We start from the raw sequence: 26,796 nt of genomic DNA on the forward strand, positions 1-26,796 counted from the left end.
AGTTCTGGGCTCCCCAGTACAAGAGGGATGTGGAGCTGCTGGAGAGAGTCCAGCGCAGGGCTAYGAGGATGATCAGRGGCCTGGAACRTCTGCCCTATGAGCAAAGGCTGAGRGAGCTGGGYCTGTTCAGCCTGGAGAAGAGGAGGCTGAGGGGGGACCTGATCAGTGTCTATAAATACCTCAAGGGAGGCAGTGAGGAGGAGGGGGCGGCCTCTTTTCAGTGGTGRCCAGSGACAGGACTAGAGGAAACGGCCACAAGCTGAGGCACCAAAARTTCCACAGGAACTTAAGGAAACACTTTTTGACAGTGAGGGTGMCAGAGCCCTGGCACAGGCTGCCCAGAGAGGTTGTGGAGTCTCCTTCTTTGGAGATCTTTAAAACCCGCTGTGCCYCGTGCTCTAGGTGACCCTGCGTGAGCTGGGGGTTGGACTMGATGACCTCTGAGGTCCCTTCCAACCTTGGGCATTCTGTGATTCTRTGATTCTGTCCGGTGCAGAAGGTGAGGTAAGTGCCTTGTGAGGTAAGTCTCTCCTCTTGAGACTGACCCTTGGTCTCCTACAGCATAAGCACCACCTGGGTGGATTAGGGAGGAGGTTTCTTCACACTGTGGACATAAATGTTGTAGAGTGCCGATGGGGCAGTATGTGAAAACCTAAGAGCCCCAGCCAAAGTCCATTGGTGAGTCTTGTCACTGCCATTTGCTTTCCTGTGGAGAAAAGCAAAGTSTCTGAGGTGCAGGCATGTGGTCCTTTCAGCAGGGCTGAGGCAAAGGGACTTTGCGGCTCGTGTGAGATGCTCCAGAACGTAGCTGCTTATCCAGCAAGGCTGACACTGCGGGAGCTTTTCCAGAGCAGTTTTATAATACAGTTTGTATTTCTGCTTTTTTTTTTCCCTTTTGTCTGAAAAGGAATTCTGGATACCAAGATGGAGGCTTGAGTCTCTGAATATATAGCAAGCAGCTTTGCAAGGGAGAGAGAAGACCTGGCTGCACTTTGTTAAAAATATTGACTATTAGTTCATCTGCAACATGCGGGCAAATGGGTTAGTGTCACCATTTATTCTAAATTAAGGATTCATTCTAAATTCAAAAGTCGTGTTGTTTATTATCTTCTATCCACATGTTATTTTGGGATTATGAATTATTTTGTGACCATAATTATGCCAAAAATAAAAGATATGATCCTCTGTGGAATAAAGGCAGCAGCTGTTCCTCTCTTAAGCAAAAATATCAGCCAATCACAAGAAATTAAGAGCAATCAAATGTTACACTCTCTCCATTTTTATTGACAAAAGCCTGTGTTATAGTAAGCTTTGCAGTGGACTCTAGAGTAAAATGTCAGACTTGACCCTAAATCACATAGAAAAACTCTGTCAACCTTGGGTAGATTCCGAGTCTCCTAATTTGCAGAGCAAGGCTGGGGCAGGTTGAGAAGAGCCAGAGATCTATGAAAATACTGGATTTCTATGACAACCTTCAAAGGATGAAGATCTCTTAGTATCACTGAACTGGACCTCTTCTTCCATCTCCAGCTTCAAGTCCATTACAGCAATCCAACAAATCACAGAATCACAGAATCACAGAATATTCAAGGTTGGAAGGGACCTCTAGAGATCATCTAGTCCAACCTTCCTGCTCCAGCAGGCACTCCTACAGCATGTGGCACAGGGCGGCATCCAGGCCAGTTTTGAAGACCTCCAGAGAAGGAGGTAAATCCTGTTACCGCTGGATGAATTCAGCAAAATCTGGGTCTGACAGTATAGATGGTGCCATTTTTCTCCAGCTCCAGATTCGCCAGGTTCACTCACTTTTGAAGGAGATAATACATTCTCATCTTACTCCTCACAAGGTTTTCATTAATGGATTTCGTGGATCAGTGGATGAGTTAGGTGAGGCAGCTGCAATGTGTTGCCTGAAGCTGTAGAGGTAGAGGTTAAGCTAAGGTGATTCCTGGAAAGTCACCTCTACTTTGATGACAATCACTCCATCCATTTCATCCCAGTGAGAAATAAAGCTAAATAATACATACTATAAGCTAATTGTTATCATGAAATTATTCAAAGATTACCATAACAAATTCTAAAGATCTTGTTGAAAACAGAATCATCATGACAAAACAAATTTTGACGTCCAGCCAAATACACCTTCCTCAAATCTCATCTCTTCCAAGAATGGAGCAAACATTCCCTTCTTTTGGTACCTCAGCACTTCCAGTTTCCTGAGCTCATCCCTCTCCATGGTCTTGCCAATCTCTTTTCTGCTTGCTAGGTTTGAAGGAAGAGAGTTGGGGAGTAGCTGATGATATTAGTGAGGAAAGAAAATGGAGTGTGGTACCCATTTATAAAAAGCAAAGCCCAAATTGGTAGAGAGAGGGGGTAGGTGATAAAACCAAGCTGTGGTGTCCGGGAATAGAACATGTAATAATGTTCTATTTGATCTTCTCMGGAAATTGGGCCACAAGCACTGTGTTTTTGTTAAAATGAAAACAGTAAGTATTTATAGCAGAGAAGTGTAGGCCTTTTGCTCCGTTGCCTAGAAGCAAAGGGAATTGGGTGATTCCTCTTCTGTTCACCTAACTCTGACAATATAAAGAAGACTCAAAGTGACCTTAAAAGGTTCTTGGGAATTTCCCTTTCCATGGGAGGAATTATGAACCATCTTATCTGCTTATTTGGTCTCCRTGCTTGAGGAGAGACACCATGGGAGTGGGACACTGTATAGAGGATAGAAGTTAGAGCAGTGCRGAGGAAAGCAGTAACAGTGTTTTGGTGGCATTCAAAAGATTAACCTCTGTATCCTTGCTGGAGATTTGGAAACAAAGTGAGACACACAATGGCAAATCTGTAGGTGAGATAGGATGGCAAACCTGGGCAAAGCTTGTGAAAACCTTGAGGAGTTTGGCTGGAAGCTCACCAAGGTGGGGGATCCGTCAGTGCCTGCTGGGTAGACACAGGATGAAGATCTGGGGAAGGATTCAGAGAGGAGTCAGCAGGATTTGGGGAATTACAAAGTCTTTATGGAGAGAGACTGAAAAGATTCAGGTTGTTTAGTGAATGGGAAGGGGTGATAAGCATGCAGATGAATAAAAATATGCCTCCGTACGGCCCAGTTAACTTTCTGTTTTCCTTTTTATTTGCAAGGTGTAACATTTTCCTAGGTTAAGTCTCAGAAGTGGCCAAGTCAAAGCTTTTCTATTCTTTATGCTGCTAAGCCAATATGACTCTTTATTGTAATTTTCATAGGAACCAATGAAAGAAAGAAAAAGCATTGGATGATGTTTAGTCAAAATGAATAATAGAAACTTAACAGAAAGCRTCTTTAACCTTAGAGGCATAAATCAGTCCTAATTATTGAAAGTTAGGGGAAATAATCCCTACTATTTCTTGGTACAGAAAGCTGCCCATGTTGCTTTCTGCTGTAGCTGCTGTCTTTGAAACATTGGTGCTTGCTATAGTTAGGGATAAGATACTGAAGATCTGTGACCATGTAAGGGGTTTATCAAAGCCAGCCTGTCCTACAAGATTCTCCTTCACCACTGAATCTCTCTGCTTCACTTGCAGCGTATAAAAAGCTCCTTGTCCCATTCTTGAACGCTGGCCAAACTCACACAGCTGGGAGTTCAAGATGACATGTTTTAAAATCCAAATGAGAGAGAGAGAGATTTAGGAGGAGTAATAGGAGAACTAAGAGAAGTAGATCTAAGCACGYACATTTCTATTGACTTTGGAAAGAAAAGGTAAAAAACTCTACAATTCTCTGAAGTAGATTTCAGTCAAACTCAGTAAAACGGCACCCTTAAGAAATATTTGATTTAAGGCGGGTTCTTAATACATCTAAAGTGGTCTGCTCATGTCTAATTATAACTACTGCTCTGTATGTGTTTGAGATTGCAGCATGAATGGAGTCGCTGTTTCCCTTGTCAGGACGTGTGTGCTGGCCAGCTCCCCTTCTCTTCATTCTTAGAAGCACCAATGCTATCCAAATTCTRGGTGGTAGCAGACTTTGCAGGCTGCAAAAGTTAAAGCCCGTTAAAAGAAATCTGTAAGTGTCTGATTCTTTATTTTTGAAATTAAATTTAAGATGCTCTCTTAAGGGGAATTTTTAATGAAAGCTATTTTGGTGCAGTACAGGGAAGATGATTTATTAAATAGACCTATATTTTTTATCTGGTGCATTTCTCATGCATTTGATGCGATTTATCCTCAGGTTTTAACTGAAAAGAAAGCCAGGCTTTTCTTCAGGGCCATTTGGGATGAGGGAAAGGAAACAACCTCAGACCCACAGCCTCTTCATCCTCCCCTTAGGGCTACCTGCCTCAGGTGGTGTGAGGGGAAAGGACTGGGGCATGGGCAGCCCCCTCCACTCTGCACAAGAGCTATGTGGATCTCTGCTTATTCTCTGTAGGGCTGATGCAGAAGTTAAGATCCCAAGCCCTAAACCTAAATTCTGGAAATGTAGGCTCTACAGCTAGCTCTGTGCCAGATTGGCAATGTAGCTTTAGACAAGGCCCTTACCTTCTCTCTTTTGGCTGCCTACTTAGCAAAAGTCTGTGGCAATGCAGTGGTTTTTTATTAAATTGTGCCAGTTTCTTCTTCTTTTTTTTCTCTTTTTTTTTTTCTTTTTGCTTATGGTTTCTACATGCAGTATGGGGCACAGACTGACATAGACCTTGAGTCTTCTGCTCTCCTAAGCAGAGAATAGAGCAGAGAGGGACGAGGGTGCTGAGCAGCTCTGGCATTTGTACTGTGAGCACAAAACCTCTCCAAACCTCTCCACTTGAGAAAAATAAACTGCTATTTTGCCATGCATTAAAGAATTTTTAAAGCCTTTTTCTAGAAAGCAATGAAGATGAAAATTGTACTATATTCCTAGGAGGAAGACAGAAATTCAACCCCATTCTGGGATGTTTGGAGCAAACATAGTCCAGGGAAGGGAAGATGTGTGCTGCAGACAAGATAAAATGCAGAAGCTGCAACTGGCARCACAGAAATAACTGAAAGTGAGTTTGAGGTAAGAGATACGAAGGATGAGCRGCTATTAATAATAGCGGGACATTGAAATAATCCCACAGCAGTCGGTGGAAGAAATCTGAGAGCATAATGCTATTAGAAGGATTTGTAAAAATAGTAAGATATGTTTGCAGGGGATGTTTCTGAGTCATGCTGGTGGAGTCATGGAACATAAAATGCAAGTTTCTGGAGCTGGAGCACGAGAGATCCGTAAGCAAGCTAGAATTCTGGAATTAGCCAAAATCCGGGCCAGAGGAAAAATGTTACGGAAATAGCTCCACTGCTGTATAGAATGACTATAGGAAGACTGCATTTGATATAGCACAGAAAGCAGAAACACTTGTACGCATCAGTCAGGAGTGGAATGTGAAAAGAAGAAAGTAGATAAAACTTCAAGAAAGTAAGGAATTTAGGCTAGCTGGGAAAAAAAAAGGCCATGTCATTCAGCTTCTGTTCTGACACAATTATCATCTTCAATGGGGAGGAACTATTTTTTTTTTTAGTTACTAAACAAAAATATATTTTAAAGAAAAGCACAGACTAAGCAGAAAATGTAAGCTGCAGGCTTAGCTGAGTGGTAATATTTTTTCCATAAGTGAAGAGCTCACTGATAGCTCCCTCCTTTCTTCAGAGTAAAAGTTAAATGAATCTGTATATATTTGAGCAACACTGACCTAATTTGTAGCTTTTAGCAATTTTTTAAAAATGTTTTTCGGTGTTACTAAAATAATATATGATGTCATTAAATGCTTAAATTGTTAATCAATTGTTGTTGGTGTAGGACTAGCAAACACTGCTTTCCTGCATGCACCTTGGATTTTCARTTTTCAAGTAACCTCAACTCTCAAGAAATTTAAGTGGTATCATCACATTTCATGGGTTGTAGTATTGTGACAAAAGGCAAGCAAAACACAAACAAGCTATCCAAAGGAATATTTCACATGGATGTGTTTGTATCTACTCCTATCCAGTGAAAACCAAAAGAGACTCTGTAAATCAGTGATGGTTTTGTGTTTTTTTTTTTTTTTTTTGGCTGTGTTAACTTCCAAACAAAGCCAGTTAACCTCGAGAGATGGTGGCCAACTGTGGCTGGTGGCTACTGGTCCATGTCTGTGATCAGCCATCACGTGGAGGGCGATGTGGTTCTCCTCCATCATCTTGCTCGCTTGCAGAGACACCTTGGTCTCACCCAACGCTCATGCCATACAGGCAGAGGGTGAAGTGCATCTCTGGACCTGGGCTGGGATGCCTATAATAACTCACATGCCCTAGTTATTATTGTTCAATGAGGAGTAAATATAACAGCTTTACAGCCCGCCATGCTAAATGGAATTCAATGATCTGTCGCTTACGAGTCCGAGTGGCTTGAGGATCATCTTACAACGTGCTGAGTAGCTCCTATGATGTTTGGGGAGTCTAATTTGGGAAAGATATTTGTGCACACCCACAGCCTAAGTGCACAGCTCCATTCCTTTGCTTCGGGTTAAACATCTCTCAAATTGGTGTCATGATACCTTCAATTTTCATTTTAAAATTTCACAGAATTGACCCTTCAGGTCAAAATGCTATCCTCTCACTCTTCTKCCAGTACATTTTATCAAAACAAAAGTAGTGTAATTGGTGTATTTTGCACTACTAAAATACACCTGATATCTGGAGGTTTTGTTCTTGTGCTTGATTTGTGTGACAAAAACTGTTTTCTTTGGTTTGTGCAAGGCAGTAATTTTCTCGGAAGATTTAACACATGTTTTTATGTTATCCTTAGTTCTTTTTACACAAGCTATCTAATGTAATGTGAGAGTTATCTATTGGCATTATACAAAACTGTATCTGCATATATTCAGTTCTTTATTGCCAGCGTGGGATTGAATTATGGATAATGCTCTTTTTCCTCTTGTTTGTTTCCATAACAAAATCATAGGAGCTGATTTCTGTTATTTGCCCGCTTAATTTATTTGCCTATGTATTAAAACTCAGTTGTGGGTAATGATTCATATTCCCAGGGTTATTTTTTCTTCTCCATTTGTTTTAGCACACTTGATTGGCTGAAGTTCTTACCTACAATTTTTTTTTTGCGATTTATGTTAAGCATTTGAATACAGTTACTCAATTTGAATATTTCTTTTGAAGGGGRTATTAAGCTCTCCTTGGAGTCCACTCCAAGCATTAAGGAAATGTGAACTAAATATTTGCAAAAAGAAGGAGAAAAAGGAGCTTTGGAGGAACATCATAGTGGAAAGACCTTTACTTTTGTTCTCTTCTTGCACTTCCCCTGGTAAGGGCTCCTGTCCCTGCACTTAGGCACATTTCTGTCCCATCCTCCCTCCTGAGCCCTCTCCAGGACATTGTGCTTTGGTTTCATTTCCTCTTTACAGCTGCTACTTTTTGTAATAGTTACATAAAACTTAATACTGATTAGCCTGATTGTCCACCAATATTGAAGCCTTATCTCACTTAACAGTAATGTTGCATTGTTCCTCTTTCTATTCACATTTATCTTTTTTTTTCCAATTTTATAACTGGGGTTTGTCTACCCAGAAATTTAATCTAAACTAGGTAAAGGTATAATTTAAAGGAGATTAGTTTGATTGCCCTGGATCTCTTTATGGCACTTGCTCAAAATTTAGATGGCTTTGATGGAATTTAGTTGAYTTCACTCACCAAGGAGTGATCAAATAAAGTTGTGTTGTCATGAATGCACGTGGGATTTTTCTCTGCCATGGGACATGATGCATTGGGAGTTCAGAATTTGCTCTAGCAAAATAACTTGTGAGAAAAGGAATTGGGTAGAAAATAGAAAGCTGAGTTGTCATTCAGAAAACTGAACTCTGTTAAATTAAAAATTGCTTAAATATAAAACATTTTAAAATATCAATTAATTTGGAATCTGTTTATACTTTGTTACATGATAATCCAATATAATAACATTGAGATAAAGTATAAAAAAATGTATTTTGATATAATGGCAGAAAGCGTCCTGGGAAACTGCAAACATTGAATCACARAATCACCGAATGGTTGAGGTTGAAGGGACCCCTAGAGATCATCCAGTCCAAGCCCCTGCTCCAGCAGGGACACCCAGAGCACGGGGCACAGGGCGGCATCCAGGCGGGTTTGGAAGATCTCCAGAGAMGGAGACTCCACAGCCTCCCTGGGCAGCCTGTGCCAGGGCTCTGGCACCCTCACAGGAAAGAAGTTCCTCCTCACATGGAGATGGAATTTCCTGTACTTCAACTTATACCCATTTCCCCTTGTCCTGTCACTGGCTGCCAATAAGAAGAGCTTGGCCCCTTCCTCCCTACATTCTCTCTTTATGTTCTTATACATACTGATCAGATCTCGTCTCAACCTTATCTTCTCCAAGCTGAGCAGGCCCAACTCACCCAGTCTCTCCTCATACGAGAGATGCTCCAGTCCCTTAATCATCTTGGTTGCCCTCCACTGGACCCTCTCTAGAAGCTCCATGTCTCTCTCACACTGGGGAGCCCAGAACTGCACCCAGTACTCCAGGTGCAACCTTACCACACCCAGGAAAAAAGAACTTAAAATTTTCTCAAAGACACAGATCAGTGCTTAGGAAAAGATATTTTTTAAATTTTTGTGTTTGCAGTTTATTAGCACTTCTCCCACATAATTCAGAGGACAACTCCACAGATATATAAGCTGTAGTAAATRTCTTAATTCTCTTGTCCTGCAAAAGATTAGATTTTTGTTTGATTTAAAGTATCTTAGTGATAGTAACGAAGCTTGCAGAAAATGTTTTTGTAATCATCTTACAGATCTTACAGTTAGAATTCTTGGCTATGAACTAAGAAAAGTAGATCTTAATTCTAGATTTGTATCAGCAGCCCCTTCTACACAAAAGTTGCCCATTTTTTTAATAGGACACGGCTATCTAGGTGGATTAAGCACCAGCAAATGAAATCAAGACAATGTCTAAAACTATTTATTGTTTCCAAAGATTTTATTTATATTTCAAATGAGGATTTTTTTTTGAAGTAGATAAATAATTCTTCTGAAACAATTCCCATATATTTTTATGTAAGAGTTAGCTTGTCAAAATAGGAATTTTGGATGCCTTCTTAATAATACTTTCACCATTACCGCTTCACAGGCATATTGAAGTTGTTTCTAGGGAAATGCAAAAGCACTAAAATACGGGTTCATAAACTCAACTATTACTTTCACATAACTGCCTCGTATTTTCTCCTCTTCCCTGATAAAATAATGATATAGGACTACTATGAGCGCAAGTAGGTGATTGCACCTTCCACAGTAGTTTTTTCTGGTTACTTTTTATTTACTAAGATGATTCCTGTGCCTTTGTACTCAATCATTCTTAAAATTTGGATTATGTGTTTTAGAGTAATTTAACTTTTCTAATTTGCTAAGCTAATTTTATAATAACCAACCTCTGAGACCTAAGTAGTAATGTAGACAATCATTTTTTGCTGTTTGAATAGACTAACAGAGGACTGTGTTTTGCAGTAATTTGGAARAGGGTCTTCACTAGTTTTGCTGATGAGTGAAAAGCTTTGGAGGGTTACAAATATATGTTAAATTGAGAAGGTGGGAGTAAGGTTTCACTTTTAACTCACTGAAATTTCTACCCAGATCATGTGACCGAAGCTCTATTATTATTATTTCTTATTCTGCTGGGAATGTTATAGCAGACTTGAGTCTTAAGAAATGGTATTTGTTACTACTGACAAACTGGTTTCTAAAATAAGGTAAAAAAATGTCCATTTGCTGAATTAAATGAAAGAAAAGGTAGTAGGGATCATTTCTGAAGTTCTCATTCCAGTCATTAGTGTTACTAAAATGCAATGTTACTTACAGGAACTTGTGTAAACCTTCAAAATATTGTCATTCAGTGCTGGATTAGCAGTTAAATCACTTAACCTCTTAAGATTCAAAATCAAGTTTTGATTATTTTTTTGAAAAAAATGTGCCTGCTAAACAAAGTAATCRTAAGCTTTTTAGTGTGTTAAGTGGACATTGTTGATTGCTACCATGAGGGGTTTTTTTTAGGCACATTGTTTTGAAAATGTTTGCTTTGCCCCTGCTGTTGGCATTTGAAATTTCTTTAGTGTCATGTAAAACATAACAGTAAGGCAACTTTGAAGGCTTGGTAGCCAGATGTCTGCTGGCACTGCAGATGACTAGAGGGCCAGCAAACTGAGAGGAAAATTTTCATTCTTTCGAAGGCTCTGTCTATCCAAGGTGTCCAAGAAAAGCTTTGATTATTTGATATTGGTTGTTTGAAATATCAAAAAAAAAAAAAAAAAAAATCTGGACAAGAAATTCCTAGCTAGTGCTGAGACTTACAGGATCATTCTCGAAGGTGCTCCAAAGTTGCAACATTCACAACCTTATTCTGTGGGAAAAGAGGACATCTCACATTGTTTTTGGATAGCAATATAGTAATATCGGATAATTACCTTTATTTAAAAAAAAGCATGCTGATTAGCTTGGTGGTCTTTTGGAGAAAAAGCAGTTTGGAGGGGTTTTTTTTCTATTTCTATTTTGGAAATGCACATTCATAAGCTGCTTAGCTTTGAATTACTGTTCTTCTTGAGAAAAGGATAAAAGATGGGTGGGAACAGAGAAGAGCAGTAMCAGCAGAGACCAAAACTCTCTCATCCCAGAAGGGCCAGAACACAAATAAGCAGTTCCTTGGTGCTTCCTTGAGATTTCAGATGCGACTCCAAAAAGCCATTGYTAGAAGACGCGAGTCCAGCCATCGCTGTGTTCACACAAACCTATCTTCTCTCACTGCTCACAAGCTGTCACTTCTGGTACTGCCTCTATCATTCATTGCTCTCACTGCTACACACTCGTTACTTGTGGAAAGAGCCTCTCAGGCTCTATTGGCATGACTCCAATTTTAAGCAGGGATTAGAGAAAGTCTTTGCATGTCATTGTGAAGTTTTTAGTAGATCTGCTCAGAATTTTTGAAGTGGATATTTTTTGGAGGGGCAGCTCTTCAAAGATGACAATAGACTGACTGATMATTTATAACCTGGTGGATAGAAAGCTGCCAGAGGAGGCAGGAGATATGGTTTGAGCATTTGCAAGTCCTTATTTAAGATGATCTGAGATTAAAAAATTGGGTCTGAGGCAGTTGCAGGAGGAAATTCAGCCTACATTTCCCAAATCCTGTGTTGGTCCTTGACATTTCAGTTCAAACATTTCACAAGTCCCTTTTTATGAAAATGCTCAGAATGTCATACAGAAAATAGTTCAATTTTAGCTGTAATCAGAGTTGGAACTGACTCATATTCTATGGCTGAGTTTGGTGGCAGATTCYTGCACTATTCGACATCCCCTGCAGTGTGTTTCAAAAAGAATTAACACCTACTCATTTTTACTGTAGGTAAAATGACATTAATTTGACGTTGTGAATTTGTTCATTATTTGCAAAAATGGGCAAAAATAGACATTTCAACATCTGTCAAGGAAGGCCCCAGCAGAACTGAGCATTTTGTTGCAACATCAACATGCTTCATTATACTACTTTGGTAATGTTTCCTTTGGATTTGTTAAGTGATGTGTTTTATTTTTTGTGTATCTTTTCTCTGAAGCAGTTCATTATATTGATGTAATCATAGAATCATAGAATCATAGAATGCCKAAGGTTGGAAGGGACCTCAGAGGTCATCGAGTCCAACCCCCCTGCTCACGCAGGGTCACCTAGAGCACGTGGCACAGGGCTGCATCCAAGCGGGTTTTAAAGATCTCCAAAGAAGGAGACTCCACAACCTCTCTGGGCAGCCTGTKCCAGTGCTTTGTCACCCTCACAGTGAAGAAATGCTTCCTTAAGTTCCTGTGGAACTTCCGATGCTTCAGTTTGAAGCCATTTCCTCTAGTCCTRTCGCTGGCCACCACTGAAAAGAGGCCGCCCCCTCCTCCTCACTGCCTCCCTTGAGGTATTTATASACRCTGATCAGGTCCCCCCTCAGCCTYCTCTTCTCCAGGCTGAACAGRCCCAGCTCCCTCAGCCTTTGCTCATAGGGCAGATGTTCCAGGCCCCTGATCATCCTGGTAGCCCTGCGCTGGACTCTCTCTATTACAGCCCTGCGCTGTAATAGTAATTACCAGAACTAATACACAGATTACTCAGTATTTAATAAAGAAASAACAAGCTAAATTATCTCTTTATGAAACTTGAGTTCCTTCTAAAATGTTATGTTTTTATGGGCATGCAACAATTCAGCAAATTAGAGTGTTGCTACAAAAAGAGAGCAAATACTGTTTGAAAAATAAAATTCTTATATAAGTTAATGAGATAAAGCTTCATTTTTCTCTGCATTTTCTCAAGAAAAAAGTGTTTTTCCATCTTGTGTCTTTCTTTTTTTCCTTTTTGATTTAGATTAGAAGTTGTTTCTTCTCTGGGAATTGAAGCTAAGCAGGTTTGACTCCTTTTACATTTATTAGTTATGATGTTAGGTGATCTTGCTGAGATTTTTCATTATGTTCATTTTGAATTCATGTAATTCATGTCTCTCAAGGGATAAAAGCTGTTCAGTAGTGTAGGTAGGAATAGACACCTAATTTCTTACTTGCCATTAGGGGACAAAGGCCCTAAATTGAAGGTGCATGGTGATATTTTAACAAGAGCATTCCCCCCTTTTCTTTCAAATTCAATCTGTTTGTAAGCAGTACTGTTGCTTGTTAGTATGACTGTAACACATCTCCCAGGAAAAAAAAGATCATTTAAATGCTAAGTTTTTCAAGTGGTGATTTCATTATGCTTTATTTTATTGTATTTATTTATAACAATTTTCTGAATGTCAGGGAAATCAAACATGTATAACAAATTTTTGGTTTTGCATTTTTTTAAAGGCTAGCAATACCTGCTTACCATTGAGCTCTTGATTTCAGTGATGCTGCCCTTTGCCCAAGACTTTTGTTTGGCTTCATCTATATGATTTACATACTTATTTGAATTCCTTCCTTTTCCTTCCCGGGGATCATGTGTATCGATTATGAGCCATTTACCTCTTGATTAGAAAGTGGGTTATCTTATTTTTCTGTGCTTTGAGAGATAAGTTGCTTTGAGAGAGTTGAATCTTCTCTAGCAATGTCTCTGGCACATTTGCCAGTGCCTCCAGTGTTCCCTAGTGTCTACATACATGAAAATGAGCGCCTAAAACCTACTGCAGTACTCAAGTGTGTAAATATTCTGCCTTTGCCTTCTTTACCGCTTTAGCATGTATTTGACATGGATGGCATTTTGGTGTGGTGGAAGCCTGGTTTAATCACCTCTCTAAGGGTATTTTAAAAAGTTAAGAAAAAGGAGCACAAAATTCTTCTCTAGTGACCTCAGCAGATGGTCTCTTTGGTGGAGAATGGCTGCTATTTCCCACTGATTTTAGTAAGAACTGATATATGTTTAACAGTTCCGAAAATCACAAATAGACATTTGGGAGGATAGCTCTGGAGTCCTGACTGTGTTGGTCAATTGTTTTTATCAAAAGGAAGTAACATTCATCATGACCTGAAAAAGATTCATTCTCATGATTTAAAATTCTCACAGTTTGGGTTCACCATCCCTTTTCAGATAATACTCAGCTTAGTGAGGATGAGGGAAGAAATRCAGTTTGCACTTGTAAATTTGCTTAAAATAGGGGACAGATTTCACACTTGAGATGTGAGACCCTGATGTGAGCAGGATATTTAGATCTTCTTAGAAGATTGTCTCTTGATATCATGTCTGTAGTCTGCCAACGTGAAAGTGTATCGGAGTATCGGTATATAATAAACAGCTAGAAGAATGGAAAATGTCAGAATATGCTCCATAACACTGAAGTTACCACTACATCATAATTTCTAGAAATCCAGGGAAACTGAAAAAAAATGGAGGGCCAAAATGGTCTTGAACTAAATACACAGAAAAAAMCATTTTTCTAAAATGTCTAACAACTCCCCTGCTTCCCCACCCCTCCACTGCAGAGTCACATACAAGAAGTGGAAAATTCACTCAAGAAGTATTAAAAAGCATCATTTAATATGAATAATAAATAGCTTTCAGATCTTGTCTTTATGAATTATTTACAGCAYAAAGCCCGAATCTATGTGTGCTTTACAAGTCAATGCTGTAGAAGCATCAAGAGCCTAATGTAAAGCAACTTCTGTTGTTTTATCTAGCCCAATTTATAGCTTACATAGTATCCTAGCAAGGTGAAGTCCTTGTTAAGGTGGTCAATATTTTGAGAACATAGGTGTTTTGATAGATGAAAAGTAGAGTAATAGTAAAAAGTTGATATTGTTTCACTTCCAGAATTTCTGCCTTTAAATACTTGGAAATGTCCCACCCTGGGATGGCTGACTCTCCCATGACTATATGGGGAAGTTATGCTCCAATCCACATCTGTAATAAATATCTGAAGCAGGTAGTGTAAATTTTACTTATATTCAAATCTACAAAACTTGTAAGACATAGAAACCACTTCTCTCTGTCAGAAAAGACAGAATTGGTGCAAATGGAATACATTGTCCATGGGTCAGACTCCGTACCTATTGAAAAGAGAAGCTGGAGCAAGATAAAATACCTTAATGTTGCTCCACCTGTGCATCCCAGGAAGGCTGCTTTGGCAGATTTGTTCAGAGGACATCAAGCCCAAACCTTACAGGATTTACCTTCCTAGGAGACATGGTGACTACTTCAGTTCAGAAACATAAGCAAAAGACCTGATTGATACGCTCTTGAAGCTGACTGATGAAAGTGCTTGTCCAGGATGTGAGAAACATGAAATCTGTGCCTTTCTCAGCATCAGAAGTGTTGTACCTGGTGCAACTGCCATGTAGCAAAGGAGTGACCCCATCAATAGGTTTTAGGCTGTTAYGGATGGAAGAAACGAGGACTTTCCCATTCTTCTGTCAAAAAGAAGTCCCTTCTAAGGAAAGGATTTAAAATTTCTGTGAGTATGTGGGAGAATTCAAGAGCTTGTCTGACTTGAGCATAATGGTTGGGGCCCTGTTTTTACTKCTACGGCTGGATTAATATCTTGGGGGAAGTGGGATGTGACCTTGAACCTCCTTAAGCTGAAGAAGGGACTAAGTACAAGGGCTCCCATCTCCTTAAATGTAGTGTAATTACCATGCAATTGAGGGAAATTGGTATTTCTATCTTGTTGAAAAGAGAAGATAAATTCCTTCCTGGCTTTTGAAAGGCCAGAATGTAGTATTTAACTCCAGTGGGGGAATATGCAAGTTGCCAGGCTAATTGGGCACTCCTGCATATCAGCGTGGGATACATAAAGACAGAGCCTGTCTTGAAGTTACCTGCAAACCATCCATCCTGCACTTTTGCAAGCCTATTGGTCCACCYAGTTCAGCAACTGCTCACTGGGGATCCTTCTCCAACACCTCTCTTGCTTCTTCCACATGGTAGGAGATGTGCAGACCTCTGAAGCAGGGCTGTGCAATTCGCCCCTATGGATGGGACAGATGTAGATATCTTCAACTTGCATAAAGGCCTTTCATAAAACCAAATATGTGACTGTGATCTAAAGAATTAAATTTATTGGGATTGCTCATGTCAGCACCAACATCTATAGTTTCGTAGGACAAAGTTCTAGATCAGAACTATTAGATAAATCTAAGACAATTTTCGCATTTTTGKGATGTTAAATTTTAAAAAATAATTATTTTGAAATAATCTGAATGCTGTAAATACAGTATTTATTTCTAAATAGCCAGAAGGTGGAGTTTTTGCAGAAAGTCAAATTCTCACCTGCTACATATTTGAATTTCTCCATTAAAAGCATTATGACTATGTAAACCAGCACCATCTGAAAGATCTGGTTTAGAAACTGTAGGATTGGGAAAGGATTGCATAACCACAACCAAAAAAAGTACCTTTGTGGCATTTCTATCCATCGAAGAAGAATTAAATGAGCACTGCAAGGGATTACCGCAAGCTCTCATTATCTCATTATCTCTCAAAATTCTTTTGCTCCTGAAAATCCCAAGATACTCYGAGAAAAAGACCTCAAAATACACCAGTGAAATGTACAGGGCTGTAAGGATCTTGATTAATTATGTAGTCAATTATATAGAATATTACATTATTTATGTCCCTTAAAGGTGATTTACCAACAACTTGCCTGTATATTGGTTAGGAAGTATATTGTTTAGGACTAGGAGATGAAGCTTTCAAGAGAGGATATTTGCTCTAATAATGAACACACCACTCAGTATATACGGCTTGAAAATCCATTGTTAATTAATAACATTCAATTCTTAATTGTCTTTTTACCAGTTCAGTTGAAATCATTTGACACAAAATACATTGTTAAACTGCTTAATCAATCATTGTAGAAAAATAGAGGTGTTTGATAGGGACATTCTAGTACAAAGGTTATGTGAAGCTCCCTGTTGAAAGCTCTGGAGGCTTCTATTTGTTTTTAAGCTTATGTTACAAAAATGAGATTTCATAAACTTTACAGTCCATACTACATTAATACTAAAGACGATAAAATTACAGGGGGGAGAGAGAAAGAAAGAGACAAATACACACACCTTAAGCTTGAAGTGCCCTATTTGCAAAAATATAGCTTACACATGCACATGCCCCACTGGCGTGAAGTCTATTTTTTTTTTTTTTTTGTGCTAAAGGACACAAAAAAAGTTTAGTCAGGCCCCTGAGCTGCTGTTTCCATTAACATCAACTTTTGTTAAGCTGCAGCAATGGGTTATGGAGTGGCCCAGGAAATGGCAAGAGCAAAAAGCATATTTATCCTCAGAGGAACCTTTTTGCTTTCAGCTCCCGCACTTTTTGCTGAGATGACACATTGGCACGCGTGGGTTTCTCCACTCCTGGCCGAGTGTTGTCCAYAGGCTCTCTGGCACAAGGCTCCATCATCCTGAGGGGCTCTGGAGCGACCCTTCCCTTAAAAAGTCCTCCTTGCCCCTTCAGGTCACACAAGTAACCTCATGGATGTGTTGTGGTGCACGAACCTTTGGCCACCTCTGATGAATACCATCAGAAGACCAAGGACATCAGGCTATATCCAAGGATCTGTAGCCCAACAGGTTTCACTTTACAAAAGTTAAATGTAGGTAGAACCTTTACTTCATGGCTAAAATCAACCATCATGGTGGAGGGACCCCAACCCCATCCTCTGCACCACTGCTGACTTCTGCAGAAGACCCTTTCAGCCAGGTCAAGGTGCCAGGCCCTGGCACACCAGCCTCTTTCCCTCTCCCTGCGCTTCCTACCTCCACATTCAGCACAGGCAGAGGAGCTGCAGAACCTGCCCTGAGCAGCCACACTCAGCGAAAATCAGCAAGGGGCCGTTGTTTGAGCAAAGGATAGAAAATAGGTGTGAAATTCATGTGAAAGCTATATCACAGTGCAAAACTGCCCACTAAGTGTCTCCTGAGGTTGTTTTTCTTGTTTTCTTTTTTTCTTTCTCTTCTATTTTAACGTAAATGTTTCTGTACAAAAATACATTGGCTTCTCTTCAGTGTATTCTTCCTTTCCGGATTAGGCAGGCATAAAACAAAATTAAGGCTGCAGCTCGATGGCCTTTGCTGACAGAAACGCTGTTCCTCATGGCCCCACCGTGCAAAGCCCACAGTGAGCAACGCAATCCCCCTGGAGCAGGTAGTATTTCACGTGTGCCGGCCTGACCGAGCAGTCCTTAGCACTGGGCAATGCTGCACTGTGTGAGCAGCACCATRCAGAGTGTGGCTGTGAAGCTCCTACAACACAAATCTGCTGCCCTTCAAATGCAAGTTTTGTGATGTCTGCAATGTAAACTGTCACTGTCCTGTTAGTTTGAAAGTTGTTAGGTGAGGGTTTGCAGGATTTGCAATGATTTACAACAGCCAGGGAGCTAGTCTGAAGTAAATAGCTAGGGAACCTCTCTCCTGAGTAAGGATGGCAGGAGCTGCATGTTTAACTGGGAAACCTGGCTGGATGTCACATGTTTTTTGTCTCCTCAGGGCCAACAAAGTACCAGTGTCACCAAAAAAAGATTTTCACTGGTTAAAAGTTCAGGTGAAATCCAGCCATTTCTTTCCCAGTGGAGTAGATAAACTCTACTTATCATAATGCAACATTTGTTTTTCAATGGCTTGTGTTGTCTGTGTAGCAAACCACATGCTTGTAACCCAACGGTTTGAGTGGGGAGAAGGGAGAAGTTTCCTTAGGTGTTGCACATAAAGGATAATACCTCAACATGAAACATGCTTGTTAGGTTAAGTGTATACAGGACATTCTTGTTTGCCATGAGTTTGCCACAGTATAAATGTAGGTTGAACTGCTGAAGAAATACCCAGAAATAGTTTGCCTTATTTGTAAACAATTTCACAGTATTTTCAGTAATTATGTTACAAATTCTCTACCCTGCCCTCTCCCAGACTTATGGCTTTTTAGAGTCAGTAAAATGATCTGTTTGGGAAACAGTGAGGTACTCTAAATAGCTGCCAGTCTGGTACACTGAAGAAAACATCACGCACTAGAAGAGCTATAGATATAAGGGGAGAAAATCAATATTACACTCCAATTATTAGAAGAGAAGTGCCTACTTAATGAGTGGGGTTTTTTTTGCATCCCAATATTTCTAGCATTCTGTTTCTAAACCTACATTAATTACACATCTATGTACATTATTTAGAAGTTCTTTACTACAGTACTTTTATACATGCTGTCTTTATTACTAAATGCAAAGAGAAAGTCATTACATAAGGCATATGTACAGGATCTTGGGTTGCAGAACCCTCTGCTCACCTTTGCTGTAAAGCTGCAATGTCCATTTCATGGAGTCTTGTCTTCCAGTTTATGAAAATGTCTGGAAATTTATAAGAGCTGGAGCCAAGGCCCATTTCTTTGACAAGCATGAACGAGTCTTTCCTTGTAATATCCCAATTATATGTGCCAGATGCTTTTATTTGTTCATTTGAACGAATCAGACATAGGCAGAAGAAGTCGRTAATTGTTACCAGAGAGGGGACCAGAGATACCATTACAAGTAATGGGTATTGCAGCTTTAACCTGCCTCTGTGCTTAGTCTATGAATCTCTTGCTTTTAAATTGGCCAGGTAGATATTTCACATCTTAAATATTTATTTTCCTAGAATTAAGAATTACAAGGAAGAAAAAAAGTGTGCGGGAGGGACAGAAAGAAAGAAGAGGAAGAAGGATGCATGGCCCTCATTCCTTTGGTCTTTCTAAACTTTGGACTCATTCTCTAAGTTTGCCACATCACCATTTCTTTCATTTTGGTCTTCCTGGCTCTTTTCCTCCTCTTCAGTTTCTAGTTCAGCATGCTGGTCTAACTTGCTGGAAACAGACCACGTGAGGGGCAGTTCTGCTCGGCTGGCCATTTCTGCCAGTTCTTTGGCACTGTAAACTGGTGTGTTGGTCTCATATGTTTCGTGAAAACTGTTGTAATCAACTTCATAAAATCCGTCCTCCAGCGTGAGGACAGGGGTGAAGCGATAACCCCACAGGATCTCACTGGTGACGTAAGAACTTCGGGCTTGACACGTCATTCCTGTAACAGAGAAGGGAGAAGGGCTGTAATACGGGCAGATTGTTTTCCCAGATCCCTAATTATTTTTTTCATATAGCCAGAGAATCATGCATAGAAAGACATATGCCAGAAAAGTAATGTTTGACATAATATGTGGTTGTGCTTAGAATGCAATTTTACAATGTGCAACTTACTTRTTGCCTTTTCCTTTTATATATGTGCATGATGACATGTGGCAAGCCAGTTTTAGAGCAAGAGCAAAGTTTTAACATTTCTTTGTTAAATGAAGTTCTTTATACTGTATTGCATTAGTGAGTAATTTGCCTGTTGATGAACTGCAAATTGCTTGTTGAACATGTACATGACTTTTGTTGTGTCATCCTGTTGTTCCCTGGAGGATAATTTGTGCAACTAACCTGTGTCTAGCAATTGTCCAGGCCTTAGCCTGTGAAGGACTTGTGTGAAACCTTTTCTCTGTGAAAGGACTTCTGTGAAACCTTTGAGCTAACCCTTAAGCCTGTGGTCCCCACTACGGGCTGGAACCTTCTGTCAGCTAAACTAATTTGAAGTTTGGGCACAGACATTAGTGAAACTTCCAGGCACTGGCTTCAGATACCTGGGATTCACTTTCTTGTTGCCTTCTTATACAGCTCTGCTGAACCTCATTCTGAACTGCTATATGGAAAAAAAACCCTGTAAGATAGTATATCTTAAAGGTACATTATGAGGGGCAGCCATTCCACACTAAAAGCCTAAACCAGGGTGTCTTCGGAATGAAGAAATGCCTGGCCATTTGGAGAGCTATAACTTGAAGAAYATCTCCCATCTCAGGTAACTTGGGGAGGCACTATAATGCAAGATTAATGCTCAGTCATAGAAGAAGGAAGCCTAGCAGACCAAAAAGAAGGTCAACAGTAGTGAAGAGGCAATATGGGCGTGGAAAGCAGATAAGGCTTTTCCATTTATTATTTGCACATTGGCTATGTGTTAGGAAGAAAAGCTCAACCAACTAGTATATGTCAAGTACTTAATAAATGATGATACATTACCCTTGAACAAATCTGCTACAGTCAGGAGTTCGGAAGTTGTCATAAGCAATATATAGATATGTATATATAAACTTTTAATTCTGTACACACAAATGACAACCCATAGTGATGCATGTTGTCTGTCTGCAATGGTTGGCATCATGTGAAGTCACAGTTTCACAAAGTGAAAATAAGGGTAGTTTACCACCTAGGATCTTGTTGAGGGATGTGCAAACTGCTTTAGACACTTCCGTCCTCCTTTTCTTGAGCATTCTCTCCAGGCTCAGATAACTTGTTTCTTACAGGTGAAACTGCATTTTCTTATTACGCTACTTTTTTTCTTTTCCTGATAGCAGCATGTTTAGAAAGACATATACCAGCTGTTAACACCTGTAGTACTTCAGCTCTTCTCCAGCATTCCCATCAAAACATGACTGCAGCCCCTGAGGAGCTGCAGCGTGATGGCTGGGGCTGGGAAAACTTTCTCATGGAAACTGCTGCACTTTTGCTACCTCTCTCCTCACCTCCTGTTTGGAATCAGACAGAAAAGCGAAGGTATTTTTACTATGCTTGGTAGTTACCATTTCTCTTTCTTCTTCTCTGATGGAAATACTCAAGCCTGTGTTTTTCTCATTTTTTCAGGACAGGCCATGCTTGCGTTTCACCCCTCAAGCAATGCACAAATGGGAATATAAAGATCTTACCATTTTTTTTCTGTTCATTTCACAGATGCTGTGAAGGGAGGAAGGACTCCAGAAACCTTAGGACAAAAGCATCTCTTGGGAGCTTTCCTGTGCGAATTTTAGCCTAAAGGAGGTTTTCTTTCCCACAAAATGACAGAGGCAGAGGAACTTTAAAGCTCATGGATCACGATGCATGTGCAAAATATGCTGGACATGCAGCAGCTTGCACAGAAAGAGTCCTTTGCTCTGCAGATCCACAGCAGACCCAGAAAGCGGTGCAGGATTTGATAGAATTTCCCGGCCCCAGAGATTGAAGTGTATCTGGGCTGGAGCCAGAGCAGGCATCCGTGGTCACTGCTGGTCACAGAGCTGCCTGGTTGTCTCAGATGTCTCTTTGCACTGGTGTACCACCAGCTCCTTGGATACCCCTTGGTAACATACCAAGACCATCCACCTCCAATGGGTTGCCACAAACAAGTGTGACATTCCTCACACTCAAGTATTTCACTTCTTTTTTTCCTTTTTTTTTTTTTTTTCATTTTTTTTATTGCGGAAATTTGACTTTGCAGTGAGGAGGAAATTGGGAGTTTTCATTGCAAAAGCAATAAGATGAAGCTAAAAAACACTGAAGTCCCTTTGAAACATTATTACCTTGCTGTTCTTGGATGAAGTACACAGTGTTCCTGCTGCTGCTGCTATGGTTAGGAAAAGTTCCTTTGACAGGAGACAAGGGGTGGGGAGGGAGGAGGATAATTTTCTGCAGAAGTCAAGAAGCTCAACTGAATTATGTTTGAGTTAGAGCTCATTTAAAAAACTATAATCTAAAACGTTGGCCTGTCTCAGTTTTTCATTTAGGCTCCCACTCAACAGTGATTTATTAATACCTGTTTAATTTCCACAGTTCAATAGAACCCTTTCAGAGCTAGGATGGAAAAATTAGGATTTTTGAAGGAAGTCAATTGAATTTAAACAAAAGACGTTAGCTGCTGATGGGTGCATGCAAGAGCGGCAGAGATACCTAGTAATGCTCTCTGCAGGTATGTGATCACTAACAGAAGAAACATTTTTCAGGATTCCAACTTAAAATGTACCACCATTGCAGCAACTCTCGAAGAGGTTGCCAGTGACGCCGTGTGGATCTGGAAGCGGARGGGACGGACGTGCTTGAGCAGTTCTGTGTCCTATGGGCTCACCAGCTGGTGTCTGTGCTGGCTCCGAGATCCCTGTGCTCAAGAGTTAGCAGAGTCCTTGGGCTTTCCTGTGTGTACGCCCCTGCTATATATTACAGTCTAAATTACACACATTTTGAATACCCCACGGCTATACTTTCTGCTGCAAAAGGGAATATGACTTTTATTATTCACTGTAAATTTGCAATATACATTTGGTTGAGAGACGAGGCTGCACTTGGAGCGAGTGAGTTCTTGGCTTTAGGCTTACCAGCGATGCATGATTTATGCTGTAATTGTGCGGTTTGTATGTGCTCACATATCTATTGCACAGTGCCTTTCAAAATGACTGTGGTTTGCCGTTTTGACTAGTGTCTCATTTTAATTGAATCCCTTCCGGACAGACAAGAGCTGGGGAGTCTTTGGAGCTACTTAGCTGAACATTAATTGGATTTTTTTTTTTTTATTTTTAAATCAGCAGGAATATTAAGAGACTGAAATAATTCATTTTAAGTTAATTAAAAGTATAACAGGAATGACTCATCTGCTTAAGAAAGAGTGTCATGGTCAAATGGAAACCTCGAGGTTTGTCTCTCAAGTCCTGCYGAGTCCCCACAGCTATGAAAAGGGTGAAGGGGATTCCACACAACTGGTGATGGCAGAGGGGGAATCTCTATCGGAAATAAGTGGCCTTTGGCTAGTCCTGCCACCAAACAACAGTGTATTTCAAAACTCTGCTTACTCCTCTACATATCGTCTTATTTCCAATCAATGGGCAAGGTGCTGAAGGTCACAGAGGCCCAGCAGCCCAGGAGCTAAGGCCTCTTTGCCTCATGGATCACATGTTGTCCACCCATTTTACCTCATGGATCACATGTTGTCCACCCATACGGTGGCCAGGGCTCCTGGCACAAGGAGTGTGGTGTATGGGGGACACCGGACACCTGCCCACGACAGGGTTTCACCACAGCTATGTTGTTTGTTGAGTTTCCTTCAGTGGCTGCTTGGCATTAGCTCCTGCCTCAATGGGGGCCACACAGGAGACCTGCAGGGAGCCGAGATCAGGCCTCCTGACTTTGGTGGCCAAGGTTTCTCCTCAATACACAGCACTGCTGGCCTAAAAACTTTGAGAAACTGGGAGTGCAAAGGGAGCTGCGAGCTCTGGCCCGTCTGTAGCACAGGCGCCATCCCCGGGCGCCGCGTCAGCCGTTTTTCCAGCTTCGCCTTCGCACGAAGCCGTCTGCAGAAATGACAGAATAATTCTTCCGAGCTGCCGCTGCCGACAGCAGCAAGGCTACAACCCCGCTTTGACTGATTAGAGTTTGTAACGAAGTTGATGCCACCTCTGGGTTCATTACTGTTGAAAAGCAGCCCCATGAAGTTATTTTCTGGCTGCAGTTTGTTCTTGCTGTCTACTATTATTTAGACTCATGCTCAGTGCTGGTTTTTACAGAGTTTGGTGTGGTGACCCAGAGTGACTCTCACAGTGCACTTAATTTAGGATTTCATGCTAACTTAGGCAATAATACATTGAGTCCTATACCTTTACACTATGTAATTTCTCTTTGTGATTTCATGCTAACTTAGGCAATGATACATTGAGTCCTATACCTTTACGGTATGTAATTTCTCTCTGTAATGGAAACTATCAGAAATGAAACATAATGAAAAAGTTAAGAGAGTTAGGAGAGAAGAAGATACTCTAGGATCATGGAACCAAACATGAGTCTGGATTAAAATATAGTTATTTTCAGCTCTGCATCAGCCTAAACATAGGGATAATGGGTTATGTGTAGAGGTGCACATCTGACACAAAGGGTCAGGTTACATATAACCCCACTCAGTTTTTGTTTTACCTATGATAGTCTTTATCATAATTTAACTTTTTCAATTTTATCCACTCCTGAGACAGAAAAAAAAGGAGTTATCAGGCATAAGGGCTGTAAATGACATGAGGTGGGCAAACACTACACCCCCTTGCTTACTATGTCTTTCTGTTTGATAAGAAGATCTGACAGATTTAGAAGTTCAGTTCAACATTCTTCCGGCAGTGAACTGAATGAGGCTGAATTCCTGCTGCACAAAACTGGGCCAGACACCCAAGGAGAGCAACACTTCAGCTGTTGCATAGGAAATAGGCCTCACACAGAGCGAGGATGTAGCAGCGTGGGACTGAAGCATCCACAGAAAACCGTGGTGTCCCCGCTTCTGGGGTGAGAGGAGTTTCACTCATGTGCYGGAGCTGTGAATTTGGTCAGGGGCCTTTGCTCAGCAGCTGAGCCTTGCGATGTTTCTCTTCCAGTGCTTCCATCCCGTATTTCCTCACGATGCCCTTTGTGGGGGTATTGCTGTAGAGATTTCAATCTATTTACTTCATCAAGAGTTTGCTTTGTGTCTTAGTGCCCTTCCAAAAATGAAACAGAAAATAGAGGTATGAAGTTCTTTACCTTGCGTGCCTAATTCCTACCATGAGAAGGATTCCTACAGCCTCAGTGTCAAGGCTCATGAGGAAGCTGTGGTGCTGCAGCAGTTGTGAGCAGAGGGAAGGTGTTAACCTGTGGCATTAGAACTAGCATCTGTCTGGAGCTCGTATAAGAAGATGGGGGAGTTTCACTGAAGTGCTGTGCTAGTAGCACTAATATCGAGCTGCTTAACTGAAGGTGCGCCTAATCTCTTAAATTCCGACACAGAGCTCACAGAAGCTCCAGTGACTTCCTGGATGTATGTCTGAGGATTGCTCTTGTGGTTTTCACGTCTCATGAAGCAGTGTGCTGCAAGGCAGAGTGATGGTCAGAGGACTGTTTGGTCTCAAATGTATTTTGTGCAAAGGATTTGATTTCTCTTAGTCCGTCATTGCATGCTAGGGAGAATGAGAAAGCAGTATGTGCTACTAAAAGCAACTGAGAGGTGGAGAGTCAAGAACTCCTGATTTTAATATAAGTTCTTCCTACAGGCACGTTGTGTGGGCTTAGTCAAATTGCTTAGCTTTGCTAGGTCTCTTTTATTTGTGTGCCACAAGGGACATGCTGAGAGGATTTAAATGCAGCAGACATGTGTACAGTATATTCTTTCCCTCATCTAGACTTTCACTGTCAAATCTGCGCTAAACAATTCTCCCTGGTGTGAAAATGATTGCCTCAAAGAAGAAAAAAGAAAGAGGTCTAGAATAAAATTTCCAACAGTGCCATCAATTTATTGCTAGAAACATTCTGTATTTGTTAATTTGTTCTTTTTTTTTCTCAATTAAAAAAAAGTCATGACTTTTTGAAAAAATATGGCAGCTAAAATGCTCTGATAAGATAGTTCCTTCTCCTTTTTGTGTTTGTGTGCATCTGGCAAGAAATGCTTTTCTTTCTTTTCAAATTTTTCTCTGAGCAAGAAAAAAARAGTATGTAGCCTTTCATTCAGAGCTAGCAAAGGGAGATTCTCAGGGGTTCTGACAGTCTGGCTCCGAAGAACACCTGGAAATGGATGCACATCTCACTCTGAGCCACCCCTAAAGCTCTTGAAAGCAGCCTGAGCTGGACAGGTGCCCGAGCGCATTTCAACGTGTATTTCTTTCAGCACGCCTGAGGATCTGTACACAAAATCCTCATGCTGCGGGTTAGGAATAGYTTGTGTGTCCTCCCCAGGTCCTGGCTATGCAGCAGCCTGGCTGCTGCTGTTGGCCCTGGTGCAGAGGCCTGAGGGAGGACACTGTGGCCTGTGGAAGGGGAGAGGAAGGACAGACACTGTGTCCTCCTATAGGAACGACCGGTGAAAATTGTATTAACTTTAATTGATTTTTTTTCCTTTTCTTTTCTTTTTTTTTTTTTTTCAAACTTTATAGCAGGTGATTTTAAAATCTTTTTTTTTATAAGTCATCTGAGTATTTCGGTATTTGTGTTTTCATGATTCACATTTAATCACACCAAGAATCTAATCACTGCTTTTGGAATTTTATGCCTTTGATCTAAGTCTTTCTCTGAGAGCTCTGGCCAGAAGTCTCTGTGGTAGCTGCTGTCATAACCTTGCAGCTGAGAGTGGGACAAGCTCCACAGCCAGAAGGGCAAGTCATCTTGGAGCCAGCCACAGAGCCTGGCCTGGTTGCTGAGGATGATAGTAAAATCACATCCAGAAGGAGCGGTATATACTGCTAGGTCACTTTTACACAAGAGGCAAATAGAGGCATAGAAAAACAAGCTGCTCAGGAGTCATAATTTCAATTCGGTGGAATTTTCAATTGGAATTGCCATTAAATTAAATTCTAAACAAGTTCTAACTTGGCTCAGTCAAAGCATCCTGTTGGTTATTTCGACTTTTTCAAACTCAACGCATTCCATAAAACAGCATTTAAAATGCAAAAAGACAACCATATTTAGTCTTTTTCAAAATGGAATTTTAAAAATGCTTTTTTTTTCCCCTTCAGAAGGAGATTTCATTG

General features: G+C 40.6%; 1 protein-coding gene across 1 annotated transcript in view; it reads right to left on the reverse strand.

Moving 5' to 3' along the window:
- Positions 1–19,176: 19,176 nt before the first annotated feature.
- The window catches only part of KCNJ6 (potassium voltage-gated channel subfamily J member 6), a 104,771-nt gene continuing 97,151 nt past the window's right edge, over positions 19,177–26,796 (reverse strand). Inside the window, exon 3 of the mRNA XM_026053055.1 lies at positions 19,177–19,514. Within this exon, the coding sequence (XP_025908840.1) occupies positions 19,189–19,514 (326 nt within the window). The 3' untranslated portion in view covers positions 19,177–19,188. The remainder of the gene's footprint in view (positions 19,515–26,796) is intronic.

This window comes from Nothoprocta perdicaria, unplaced genomic scaffold (assembly GCF_003342845.1).
Source record: "Nothoprocta perdicaria isolate Ctin4 unplaced genomic scaffold, notPer1 scaffold_96, whole genome shotgun sequence".
In the NCBI taxonomy this organism is placed as follows: Eukaryota; Metazoa; Chordata; class Aves; order Tinamiformes; family Tinamidae; genus Nothoprocta; species Nothoprocta perdicaria.